General features: G+C 44.4%; 1 protein-coding gene across 3 annotated transcripts; it reads left to right on the forward strand.

Moving 5' to 3' along the window:
- The first annotated feature begins 2,971 nt into the window (after positions 1 to 2,971).
- On the forward strand, positions 2,972 to 13,353 carry GJB6 (gap junction protein beta 6). 3 transcript variants are annotated; one of them, XM_078070599.1, is made up of 4 exons: positions 2,974 to 3,174; positions 3,914 to 4,038; positions 5,664 to 5,828; positions 11,821 to 13,353. In XM_078070599.1, exon 4 carries the CDS (start codon positions 11,836 to 11,838, stop codon positions 12,619 to 12,621), a length of 786 nt encoding a protein of 261 aa, XP_077926725.1. In that variant the 5' UTR covers positions 2,974 to 3,174; positions 3,914 to 4,038; positions 5,664 to 5,828; positions 11,821 to 11,835; the 3' UTR covers positions 12,622 to 13,353. The 3 variants fall into 3 exon arrangements, with proteins under 3 accessions (XP_035953072.1, XP_077926725.1, XP_035953071.1); XM_036097179.2 differs by lacking the exon at positions 3,914 to 4,038 and having other exon boundaries at positions 2,972 to 3,174; positions 5,664 to 5,814; XM_036097178.2 differs by lacking the exon at positions 3,914 to 4,038.
- The last annotated feature ends 226 nt before the right edge of the window (positions 13,354 to 13,579 follow it).

A 13,579-nucleotide genomic window follows, 5' to 3' on the forward strand; every position in this document is an offset into this window, starting at 1 on the left:
AAGGGCCATGATCTCAGGGTCATGGGATTGAGCCCCGTGTCTAGACCCATAGCAGGCTCCAAGCTCAGCAAGGAGACTGCTTGTTCCTCTCCTTCACCCCTGCTTGCATTCTCGCTCTCTCAAATAAATAAATAATTTTTTTTTAAAAAAAGAGTCTGTTTCTAGGTTTGATGTATGGAAGTGCTGAATCACTATATTGCACACCTGAAACTAATATAACACTGTATATTAACTATACTGGAATTGAAATGAAATGAAATAAGAAATACATGGGAAAAAATAAAAACCCTTATCTTTTAAAATATCAAAAGGCAAAGAATATCCATAACTAACATGATTCCGAGTATGGCTCTCAGACCACCTATATCAGCAATACTCAAGATAATTGATAAAAATGAAAGTTCCTGGGCTCACCCAAGACCCACAAAAGTTGATTCCCAGAAACCTGTATAGTATTGTATTATCCTTTCAACAGCATCTCACATGATCTTTGCACACAGGGTTGAAAAAATCAAACTAGAAAACTCTTGAGATGGGAAGTGTCTCCTCTATGTCCTCAGCCTAATATAGGCCTACTCGATAACAGGCTTTTTTGTTGAATGAATAGACAAATGTTGGTTTTCATTTAAAGGGAGCACACTGTTCTCGCCCTTCCAGGTGTCTGGGACTATGTCAGTTCTAAGGAAGAGTCCCCGTGCTGTATTTCCACCTTAGACTGTTAGTCTGCACCAGCGGCCAACAGGGAGCAGTATGGGAGGGGGGGCATAATGGGGGAGTGGGGCTGGAGTCGCCTTTGTTCTCTAAGCAGAGGCAGGAGAACTCACCCAGAGAATTTATAGATTTTCAAAAGAGTGCTTCACCATCATCTTTTCAAACCTCCTGGTATTGCAAAGGAAGATCCACACTCTACACATTCTGTGCGGATTAAATTTATGGCCTCTAGAAATCATCATTAAGGTGCAGAGGGAAGATATTAATCAAATGAGTTTCATGTCACTGATTACAACCAGAACTGCAAAACCTTGCTTTCAGAATTGTGTGCTACTGTTAAGTGGACAGTACGGTTGTAATCAGCTCAGAAAGTTTTTCCATGTTTGTCACACAGGTCAACAACCCAGTCAACACTCTAGGTGCCTTTGGTTCTCATTAGCATAAAATCTTTAACTTTCAGTTTTCAATGAACATCTCAACAAGTCTGTACATTTATATAATCCATATTAAATTTCTTCTGCAACAGGATAAGTGAAAATTGGATGGGATTAAATATTAAGAGGCAAAGTGAAAAGCCATAGATAACCCGAATAGGAAAAGAGGTATTTTTGCACAGTATTGAGATAGTTCTCTTTTTGGGCACCTGAGCAAATGTAACACATTCTTTGTGACTACTTGAGTTCAAAAGTTCTTTCCTGGAAGGGTCCTGGTACAACTTCCGTTGGTCCAGAATATAAGTGTTCAAACACAATGTTGCACAGAGCAGCTGTAAGGAGTGGGAATGTGGGTAGTCATTCTTTAGGAACAAAAGCCATTTCCAGGATTATCTGCTATGTTGCTCGGGGTTTGCCAATCAATATGCATATACTCACGGAGCAGCATCTACTATGTGCAAAGTACTTTACCTAGTGTGGTGGGAATGCAAAAAAATGCTTAAACTGTTTATAATTCCCAAAGAGGTTTACAACTTGCTTTTATAATTGAGTTATGTTACTATGCAAACAGATGTGCCTGGCTGGTGCATTTGTTTGGGGGGGAATGATGGAGAGACTAGAAAGGAGGGCAGGATAGCCAAACCCTTAAGGCTGAGGGAACATTCAAGGCACAGGATACATTAAGACAGCCAGTCTGTCTAATGAAAAAGCCTAAAACAGGTTTTTGTGTGTCTCCAACCTTACGGTCAAGGACATTCCAGGGCCCACCCCAAAGTGTTTTAAACTTATCTGAGGCAGGGCAATTCTCTGAGAATCTTGTTCTCCTCAAAATATTTCGGGAGGTAGATCTTTATAGTCCAGGTTCATTTTTCAGGACCTTAAAGAGGCACCTTAAGAACCACCACTAGTCCTGTTGCATGAGAGAAGATGGCCCAACAGCTAGTGCATGGTTTAGGTGCAGACATTTAATCACCAACCAATTTTGTGAAACAAGCAAGTCATACATCTCTTGTCTGATGTAGAACAGTTTTGAACCTGTGAAGCCGGGTCCCTAAACAGCTCCCACCATTTCCACCCACCAGCCCCTGCACCAGGCCCTCTCCTACCCCGGGCATTCTGAGACCTGTCTGAAAGAAGGGCACCAGCTGGGCCCTTACGTGGCGCGCTAGGCTAGCAGAGGGAGGCCGGCTCCGCTTCCCTGCAGGAGGTGTCAAAGGCTGTGGGGAACTAATAAAAATAACCTCTTCGACTCCTCTAAATGGTCATTAATTAATAAAAAACAACAGTCACTGTGCCTCCAGGCTGCTCTCTAGGAGAAGGCCGTGCACGGGTACCCGGAGGGCTATAAGAGGGTGGCAGTGTCCGGACAAAAAGGAGGATGTGTCCTGGCAAAAACACAACCTGTCCTTAACACTGATTCCAACGAGTCCACCCGCTTCGGAAGCCTCGCTAAGGGCTGCGGACCCACTCGCCCAGTCCCTTTCCCTAGGGCGCCTGGCCAGTACACCCCGGTTCTTGGGCCCAGTGGCCTCCCACCCCGAGCGCGGGCTCTGCCAGCGAACCCCTCCCCAGCCGGAGCGGCCAGGAGACGCGGGCCGCCCCACCCTTTCAGGACCAGGTCGGGCCAGCCCCCAGCGCCCGGCGCCCCCGAGGGAGGGCCAGTCCTGCAACCCGTGGCCCCAGCTCCCCGCACCCTCGAAGGAGGGCCACTCCTACACCCCCCGCTCCCCGCGTCCAACCGTCGCTCTCCGCGCCCCCGAGGGAGGGCCCGCCTTGCACCCCGCGCCCCGGGGCGGGCGCGCGTCGGAACTCGGCGCTCTTGCGTCTCGCAGCCCGCCGGGAAGCGTCAGGGCAGAGGCGGGGTGGGGCGCGGTTAAAAGGCGCTGCAGGGGGGAGCCGGGCCTGCACCCGAAGCCGAGAGGGAGCGCCGACTGCACACTCCCGACACCGGCCCAGCAGTCCGCGGCGCCCCAGCCCGACCTGCTGGCGGGTTGCAGCGGAGAGCCCCGGCCGCAGTCCCGCCGAGCAGGTAAGCGGGCGCCAGGCACGGCGCCCCCGAATGCTGGCGGCGGGCTGGGGGGCGCGGTGAGGGAGGCGGCGGGCGCGCGCGCCATCTCGGCCCTTGGTCCGCAGCTGTTGCCTCCGAGAACCCCGAGCAGGTGAGGCAGGCAGCCTGTCGCCTCTCTCGCCCTTGTCGCCCTTGCTGGCGACCGCTCCAAGGTGGACCCTGTGGCCGCAGGGCATGGTCACCCTCCGATCGCTGGGAGGCTGGCAGCGGTGGGTGTCCACGTGTTGGGGTTGCCCAGGGCAACCTTATCTGCTGCGGATCCGCATCCTCCCGTGTCCGCTGGGGCCCGGGCCGATTCCGCCCGGCACTGCCCGGAGTCCTCTGCGCACCCGGAGGAACGAGGATGGACGGGTTTGACTTTTACCCTAGATGGTCCCCCTTCGACCTGCACAACAGGTTTTATAAATATACCACATCGTGTGTGTCAGTGGCCAGAGTGTGGACCCGTGCCCCTTTCCCCCACTTCCTTTGCTGCATTTTGGATTTTCTTTGCTTTTATGCAACCTTGACGAAGTCTAGCTTGGATCTGGGGAAAAGGAAAGCCGGTTTAACCGGGCTGTTGGACAAGTCCCAGGTAGAACTGACCCGTTTGGCTGCATGATGTATGCCCAAGGAACTTGGGAAACGCAGATGACAATAATGCAATTACTGGACAATTACTGGACAACAATAATTAAGTGTCATTGGTGACACATGTCAGTTAAAAGGTGGAGGCACCAGAAGGTACTTCCCGTCTAGAGAAGGAGAGCAGTCCCAGGTGTTACCTGGCATCGGGTGTTTTGACTGGGCTGGCCTCCCTTTCTGGAGAGCAAGACTGAACCTCAGGTGAGTGTGGCCTGCATGCAGTTATGGACGCTTGTAGGGGGTAGAAACGTGCAGCCATTGCAGGGATACCTGGTCCAGCAGCGACCGCAGGGTCCCCTAGGTGGAATCTCACTGTCAGCGAAGTGGCTGACTGAATGTTACCATGTATTTTTGTTCTTTCCCTTCAGTAGACTGTATGCCATAGAAGTATTTTCTTGCCCCAGTTCTAGTAAAATCTAACCAATGTTCTAGAAGAAAATGTCCTGCCCCAAAGCAGTTTCCTTAGAATTGCGGGATGCTGCTCCAAACTGCTCCTGTGGAGAGCTTTGTCTGTTGTTTGGATCAGGTGGAGTCTTTGGGGGTGTTGTTCGAACCCTGCCAAGGAGGGGAGAAGGAAGTTATGAAGAGAGAACATCAACACTCTCTAGCCTGTGACATAACTGGGGTGGGGGCTGGGGGTGCAGGGTCCCCCATCACCATCCCCACAGTGACCCAAACTGGGAGGACACTAATCAGTCCAGCTGCTTCACTTGTGTTTTTATTTTAAAACCAAATCTGGTATTGGTGAGAGTGACTTCATTTTCTTTTTCTTACTTTTTATCTTCTGAATTATAACAGCTTTAAGAAAGAAAAGAACTGCAGAAGATCTGACTAAACAACTGAGTAGGGTGAAAGGAAAATTCTTACTTGCAAACCCTCACCGTGCATCTTTGATTCAATCTGAATATTCCAGGAGTTATGAGTGGTTTGTAGACGTTAGTTAAAATGTTAAATAGAATAAAATTGTGGGAAAATAACTTTTAACACAAGTTTCTTGGCCATGAGGACATAATCCTTCCAATGGCTGCATTATGATTTATTAAGATTTCTGTTTTACTTGCTTGAACCATAAGAATAGAACTGAGTCTGTGGAGCGGCTTTTCCTTTTTTATTTTCATGGTCATTCAACTCAAGTTAGACTTAAATCTTTGGAAAGGACACAGGTTTGCTTGAATGAACAGAGACTGCTTAATGGAAAATGTTTTAACTCTTTGACTTCCCAAATGGGTTAAGAAACACATGTAGTTTTATGAATTGTCCATGTTTATATTTAGACTCCATACACAGAAAAAGTTCTTTCAATTTTATTGAGTTAATTTTGAAGAAGTACATAGATCCTAAGTCCATTTTATCACTAGCTGTTACTCATAAAGGACAGTTGATGAAATTTTGAGTCATTAAATTTAAAAATCAGAGATAAGGTTGTCCCTTGGATGACCTGAGCTTTCTAGAGACAACAGACATAGATTCTTCTTGATTAAAGAGAGAGTTTGAGATTTTTTTTTTTTTAACTCCTGATTTGGGGGATAAAGGAGCATATCCAGTTTCTCAAACTCCCTTACTCTTTTTCTCAATTGCTCAAGGAATGGGCTTGAGGTTTGGGATTGGGTATTATTATTATTTTGATAAGGAAAAGAATCTACACTAAAGATTTTATTTTTATTTTATTAGTATTCAAAGTATGAAGCATCAGGAAATTGGCAGTCTCTAGACTTCCCTCATAACAGTTCTGGGGATAAAGAAAAACTACCCACAAAGGTCATGCAATAGACACGTGGGAAGTAGTTAAAGAAATATGGCCACATCTGTGTTTTTTCCCTCAACAGGTGACATCATCACTGAACTGAAACTGGACAAAGATTTATATTCATGTCATTACTGTGCAACATCAGCTTTTAGGCAATCAAATGGTGTAGAAGAAAGCCTGAAGCCCTTGAGGAGGGAAAGTTGCCTAATTCTTCTCCAGGCCAATTAGCTGTGAGTCCTTGGAAGTAAGGCCCAGATGTGTTTGTTTTGCTTTGACGTTGTTTTTTATCAATATAAAACTTCTCGACTCCTCAGAGCTAATGTGGAAATCATGAGGAATGTGTTCTGTTCTCGGGTATATCAAATATTCAATGAATAACTTTGAAAGGGTCATCCAAAGGGAAATAGAACTTTCTAGAAAGACACTTTCCACCTCTTGGTGTCTGCTAAGGGGTAAGACTATAATTTTAAAGCTTTAGTTTGGTTCTGTCATCAGTGAAACTAAAATGGCATTGTTAAGCAAACTAGTTATGATTAAATTCTTAAGTTTTAAAACAATCAAGAAATTTTATTACTTAAATTATTTTAATTGTAAAAGGGAAGAACAATCTATCTTCATAATACTGTGTGTATCATCAGAAGTAAGATCAATGGTTTACTTATTCTTAGAGGTAAGTATTCCAGACTGGAGCTTTAGTATCAAGAATGCAATATGGAGTTATTCACCATGATTAGATATACCACAAAACCAAAGACAGTTACTGTAACTTGTAACTTGTAACCATTTTTTTTTTTTTTTGAGAGAGAGCACACAAGCAGGGGAGGGGCAGAAGGAGAGGGAGAGAGAGAATCTTAAGCAGGCTCCGGGCTCAGCAGCGCGGAGCCAGACTCGGGGGCGGGAGGCGGGGCTCCATCTCACACTCTTGAGATCATGAGCCTGAGATCATGACCTGAGCCAAAATCCAGTTGGGCACTTAACCCACTGAGCCACCCAGGCGCCACGAAGTGTAACCACATTCTTGGACGGAGACAAGACTACAGAAGCTAGACAGATGTATTCTTTCCTTAAAAGAGAGCCAGAGAGGCACCAGTTAAGATAAACCTCTCTGTTCACAAAGAGTTAATATTTTACTTTTTATTGAAAAGGCTCCTCCCATTGGCTGCAGTCTGTCTAAAGCATGAAAGGAAGGAGGTATTTTGTTTACTAATACTAATTGCAAAGCGTGCCAACGGATGCAGTTGTTTCGGAAAGTAATTTTCAAAGAGCATTCAGCCTTCAAATCTTCTACAACCAAGATGTTGGTGGAAAGCTCCCCCAGGAGTTATATTTTTACAGGGAGAGGCAGGAGAGGGTTGGGCCCAGTGGGCAGTCTCTTCCTTGGGGGGCAGAAGTGGCTTCAACCCAGGAAAGGTCGGGTCAGGAGGAAAAGTGGAGGTGAATCTTCTGCTCTCTGTCAGCTCCCTCCTTTCCGGGCTCCTCCCGCGGGAAGGGTGTCCTGGGGGCAGCCAGGCATTAGGGTGCCGGCAGCAAAGTGTCAGGAAGCTGGGGGCAGTCCCTTTCCCTGACTGGCTCTGACAGTTGTGAGGCAAGCTGTCCTTCTGCTCTTAGCACACGGACAATGATACCCAGGACCCATATACGTAAGACCCTCAGGAATAATGTGGACTATACAGAAGAATCGAAAGAGAAGCTCTCACTGTAGGAAACATGGCGTCACATTCACTGAATGGTTTTCCTGGGCGCACTTAGGGCAAGGGAGGGACCGAGAATATGGAGGGCAGCGCTTCCTGTCATTCCTACTGTGAGAAGTAATAGGGCTTTTGTTGCTCCTGCAGGAAGATACTGCAGATCAGGTGGTTTGTCTTTAGCCTGATTGTCTTGAGTGACCAGTAGGCTGGACACACTTGTATTTGGGTTTAATCACTCATTTTTCTTAGTGACCTACGCATCTCTTTTTCTCCCTTTAAAGCACGGGGGGAAATTACTGATATTTAGTGGAAGTCAAAAGTATTGTAAAATAGATTATTTTCTGTTCAGCTTTGCTACTTGGATAGAACTTCAGAATGTGTGATTTGGGCACCCAGAAAAGCCAAAAGAAATAAAACCACTGCCATAATAATTGTTCCTATTTTTTTTTTTTTTTTAAGAAGGAGAAGCCCTAAGGCACGGGTGCCAAGGATCCTGCTTCTAGAAAGCCGGAACCATATTCTTGTGTGGAAATTCTGACCTCATGACCTCTCCCACAGCTTCAGCCTCTCCAAATTCATTCAGACTGAGTTGTCCTTTAGCACCTTGATCGGTTTGCTTGCTAGAAGGGCAGGTAATAGGTGACCGCAGGTGTGCCAATGTTCAGGAAGCCTGTTGATAAAGAACTCAGGGAAAAACAGCCTTCTGTTTAAATTCCCTGCACTTTGGAGGGTTTAAGAAAATGTGAACTTTTATTTGATAAATCAAAAATTTGTTGATTGGGCACTTAATTAAACCAAATTGCAATGGGGGATGTTTATTGGTTAATTAGAGAACATCTTCATTTTATTAACAAATAGGACTGTCCCCTAGGTGAACAGCTGTGTAAAATATGTTTAAACATCAAGATGTATGTGTTTCTACCTCCTGAAATGCTTCCAGGATAGAAAACAATTAGCAACAATTAGGAAAATTTATTATAACGACTTTCATTATAAACTAAAAATTAATTTTATAATTCATGTTACCCAAGATGAGTTTTTATTTTTTTAATTTTTTAAAGATTTATTTATTTATTTGAGAGAGAGAGAGTCGGGGAGGGTGGGGGGACAGAGGAAGAGGAAGAGAGAAACTCAAGAAGACTGCACTGAACTCGATCTCACGACCCTGAGGTCAGACCTGAGCCAAAACTGAGAGTCGGTCACTTAACCTACTTTGCCACCCAGGTGCCCCCCAAGATGAGTTTTTAAAATCAAAGATACATGTACTGTGGACATTGAAAATCTCTTTCTCAGAAGGTGGGCACTAGCTCCACACCTCTCTTGTATCATGCTTTTAGAAATAATTTTTTAAATAATTTCTCTTTGATAAAATAGGAGAAGAGTTTCTGCCTTTTCTCTGTTAACAGGTAAAATTATGCCTTGTGCTCTATTGTGCCCACCCCTTTCTTTTCTTTTGGCTCAAGTATCTTATTTTTCTTTCTTTTTCATGATTTTTATTTTCCTTTTTTTTTGCTCAGTTAGTGATTAAATTTTTTGACATTGTTGTTACAAGTCTGGACCCCTCCACTTGTGTATCGTGATCTGGGTTGTCTTCCATCTTATTGTTGCCTGAAAATCTGAGCCCCTCAATGCTGCTGGAAGTTTCTCCCTCCCTTAGCCGACTCCCTCAGAACTGTGGGACACACTTAAGAGCTCTTGTCTTCCCCCCCGACCCCCACCGCCAACACCCCTTTTCAAGTCTTCAGCTGGAATTCCACCTGTCTTTTCATTTTCATTGAAAAAATTAGTAAAGTCTAGGCTAAGTTAAAATGATAATTTGCATTTTCCCATTTCTGCCACAATGTAAGCTTTTGGCTCAATTTTAGTTTGGACTTAAGAATTCAAATGTTCTCATCATATTCTGTGTTAAAACTTTTCATACTCCATGGCATTTGAACAAGTTTTAAGATCTATGAACATTTCGAAGTCCTTTACTTCTTTCTGGCCAGTGGAGTTGGAACAGGCCGGTATGCACTAAACCCTTCAAAACGATTTCTCCGGTTCCTTCTTCCTGGCTCCACCTCCTTGGCTTTGGTGCCGGCTTGCCGCGTCTGGGAGCCCTGAATACTCTGAGGGTGCTGGTTTGTTAAGTGCTGTTTTTTGATTCCTTCTTATGGGTTATTCAAGGAAAGAATAAGCATCTGTGAAAGTCCATGATCACTTCAATTATCCTGTCTTCTGGTGACTTCATTAATCAAGTGAAAATACACGTGCTGAAGTGCAGTCCCGTTATCTCCTCCCCATTTTTTCCTTAAGAAATTATGTGCTCCCTCCTTGCAGAGTTGTGATCTAACACCTTCAATTTCCTAGGATAGGAATGCATCATTGGATAGGAAGCTCTCCCCAGCGCTTCTAGCCATGACCCTCCTGCATCCCACATTTGCTCTCAGCTTTGTTCAGAACCTACTCAGTGCTGGGAACTGGACTGTGCCTTGGGATGCAAAGATGAAATAGTTAACATCTTGGGACGCCTGGGTGGCTCAGTCAGTTAAGCGGCTGCCTTCGGCTCAGGTCATGATCCCAGAGTCCTGGGATCGAGCCTGGCATCGGGCTCCCTGCTCAGCAGGAAGCCTGCTTCTGCCTCTCCCACTCCCCCTGCTTGTGTTCCCTCTCTCGCTGTGTCTCTCTCTGTCAAATAAATAAATAAAATCTTTAAAAAAAAATAGTTAACATCTCTATACAGTAGACATTCAATAAATACTTATGGAAGTCTTGGTGATTGTTATTTACTTGGCTTGGCAATGTGGTGACAGGGAGAGGTTTGCCTATAATTGAGCTCTATATGCTTTGGCAAGAGGAGAAGGCAGGGGGAGAAACTCATGATGTAGAAATTTCTAGCTATGCCCTGCTTGTGCTCCCCTCCCCACCCCTTCCACAGCGTGTGCCCCCTACTTCCACTGTGCAGTTCAGACAGAGGAGGAATCCACAAAGACCTATAATGTGGATGGTGGCATTTTTCCTTGGACCTATGTCTTTCTAAGAAAAAGGTGGTGCCTAAAAACCAAACCAAGGGCAAAGATGAATTTCTCAGAAAGCCAACTAAAGTGGAGGTCTGCTTTTCATAATACAGGACTGGTGACTTTATTAGCATCAACAAAGGGTCTTGCTTCTGGGGCACACATTAGCACCTCATCCAGAGACTTAGTGCTGAGCATTCCTGAAGGAGCTAAGGCTGCCTCCATTTACCCAGTTGTCTCAAAGAGCAACAGATGTGATGCAGAGGGGGCGGAGCTGTGGGCAGGAGATGGAGCCAAGAAGGTGGTGGGGGTGTGGGTTGTCAGCCTGAGGAGAAGCCTGACCCCGGGGTGCAGTCAAATACAAGAAAGTTGCCCTCAGACAGATTGACGAAAGGACTTTGGCAGCTCCCTCATCCCCTAAAAGGTTTGACAATTTGTGTAAGCCTGTTTTTCTGAAGAGAATGTTTTCTCTTTCAAAAGATTCTCAGAGTTCTTTTTTTTTTGATCGGAATGCTGATTAATTCTCTAGGCTTCTGTAGCAATGTAGGGTAAGAAGGTGTCTGTTTGAATTGTAGCAAAAGTTCCTGTGGAAGTCAAAAGAATGTTTTCTCTCAGGATGCTAAATCAGTGCATTAGGAGGGAGGGGCTCTGCATTGCTGGTTCCCTTCATCCATGGCTCCTGGTGCGCTCCTGGTGACTGGGGAGGGAAAGCTAGTGCCAGCCCCGGTTATCTGGAGAGCAAGTGAGTGCTTTTTGTAAAAGCTAGTAATTCTCTTTCAGAAGAGGACCTTTCAGTAGTGTGTGACATCAGGTCTCCTAAGAACACATGATTTCAGCAAATGATGTTATTCAAACTAGATATAAACATAAATACATTGTATAAACTAGCAAGTATTGGGGTCTCTTCCCTCTTCCCAGTCTGCTGGGTACACCACATACGTCATTCCAAGGATTATTTTTTTTTCTTTGATAAGCCGTTTGATGGAATAAGATCTACTGTGGAACCTCTGTGATCCCTTGGGCAAAACAAAACTGATACAGTACTTACACGCACGGTGGTTAAAAGAAAATTGGGAAATGTATTTGTTTATCTAAGTTCCTGCACTAATGTCAAACAGCAACCTAATATATAATCTGAATTCAGTTGAATCAAGATGATCTGAAACCCCCAACGGTTATTTCTGGTTTAAAACTGTTCGAATGTTCTTAGAGTGGGCATTCCCTACCAGAAAACCTACTAGCAACCTAGGAGGTTGAAGTTATAAAATATCACAGCATACTTTATTGTTTTTTTAAGATTTTATTTATTTAGTTGAAAGAGAGCAGGAGCGGGGGGGGGGACAGAGGGAGAGGGAGAAGCAGACACCCTGCCGAGAAGGACCTGACCTGAGTTGAAGGCAGACGCTTAACCACTTAACCCACTGAGCCACCAAAGAGCCCCTCGCAGCATACTTTAAGAGAAATTTGCTTCGTTCTATAATATAACTATACTATTTTATAAAATCAAAGGAACTTTCCATTAACTAACTTTTGCTAATTTCTGTCTGTTTAGGAATAGGCCAACACAATGGACTGGGGTACCCTACACACTTTCATCGGGGGAGTAAACAAACACTCCACCAGCATCGGGAAGGTATGGATCACCGTCATCTTCATTTTCCGTGTCATGATCCTTGTAGTGGCTGCTCAAGAAGTGTGGGGTGACGAACAGGAAGATTTTGTCTGCAACACTCTGCAACCGGGATGCAAAAATGTGTGCTATGACCACTTTTTTCCTGTGTCCCACATCCGGCTGTGGGCCCTGCAACTCATCTTTGTCTCCACCCCGGCCCTGCTGGTAGCGATGCATGTCGCCTACTACAGACACGAGGCCGCCCGCAAATTTAGGCGAGGAGAGAAAAGAAATGAATTCAAAGACTTAGAAGACATTAAAAGGCAGAAGGTTCGGATAGAGGGATCCCTGTGGTGGACGTACACCAGCAGTATCTTTTTCCGAATCATCTTTGAAGCGTCCTTTATGTATGTGTTTTACTTCCTTTACAATGGGTACCACCTGCCCTGGGTATTGAAATGTGGGATTGACCCTTGCCCCAACCTTGTCGACTGCTTTATCTCTAGACCTACTGAGAAAACCGTGTTTACCATTTTTATGATTTCTGCATCTGTGATTTGCATGCTGCTTAATGTGGCCGAGTTGTGTTACCTGCTGCTGAAAGTATGTTTTAGGAGATCAAAAAGAACACAAACACAAAGAAATCATCCCAATCACGCCCTAAAAGAGAGTAAGCAAAATGAAATGAATGAGCTGATTTCAGATAGTGGTCAAAATGCCATCACAGGCTTTCCAAGTTAAACATTTCAAAGCACTACATAGTTGACTCATAACAAAAGTGGTGCCTTCTGGAGGCAGTGCCCACCTAAAAATCCCTTCCATAGGCTGAAGACTTTGTCTTTATAAATGCTTTCATAATACATAGATACTTGAGTTAACTTTTTGTAGAACAATTGTTCCCTTAATATGCAACATAATCAAATATGTGGTCCATCTCTGAAACTAAGACAGGATTACAACTGTGCCTTGAAGTAACTTTAACATGTTTAAGTGGACTGTCTGACATACTAGGTATTTCCTGAAAATTTAAGTGTGTAACTGTTGTTGATAAAGAACATTTATGTAGAAAATTGATACTTTGATTAGTAAAAGATATTTTTATAGGATTGAATGTTTTAGTTCTGACTTTGAATTTATATAAAGTATTTTTACAATGACTGGTCTTTCTTACCTGGGAAAACATATGAGGTTAGTTTTAGAATTATGCCATAAGTATCTAAATTTTGAACTTACAAAGAGTCTATCTTGTTGTAAATAGTGTTTTGCAATTTCTATTGACAAATTTATGAACTATCATGATACCCTTAAGGTGGAAATTGTTCATTGTACAATATATTTTTATTGCTTCCTAAATGTAGACAGAGCTGTATGGAAGTAGGAAGCTTTTTAAAACTGGACAATTTGCAATCATTGTGAACAGCTGACTTGAATGTTTCACCTCAATAAAGATCAGCCCCATTGCTTATGCCTTCATCTGCATTATGGGTTTCTGTTCAGTCTGGGCCTCCATGTGGTCATCCCTCATGTGGTAAGATGAGTTGGTTGGGTTACTTTTGGTGGGCAGGCTGCTGGTTGCGTTCGGGGGGGGTTGGCGCCTGGGAGTTCAAGCCTGACTCTTGCATCCTCACATCAAATGAGCAGAAGCTGAGCTTAGCAACCCACCCAGTCCATAGCTTGGAGAGGATTTGGCTGCTTTAGG

This window comes from Halichoerus grypus, chromosome 4, assembly GCF_964656455.1.
Source record: "Halichoerus grypus chromosome 4, mHalGry1.hap1.1, whole genome shotgun sequence".
In the NCBI taxonomy this organism is placed as follows: Eukaryota; Metazoa; Chordata; class Mammalia; order Carnivora; family Phocidae; genus Halichoerus; species Halichoerus grypus.

What these genes read in the sequence shown, in the direction of transcription:
- GJB6 (XM_036097179.2), top strand. Translation starts at nt 11,836, where the DNA reads ATGGACTGGGGTACCCTACACACTTTCATCGGGGGAGTAAACAAACAC.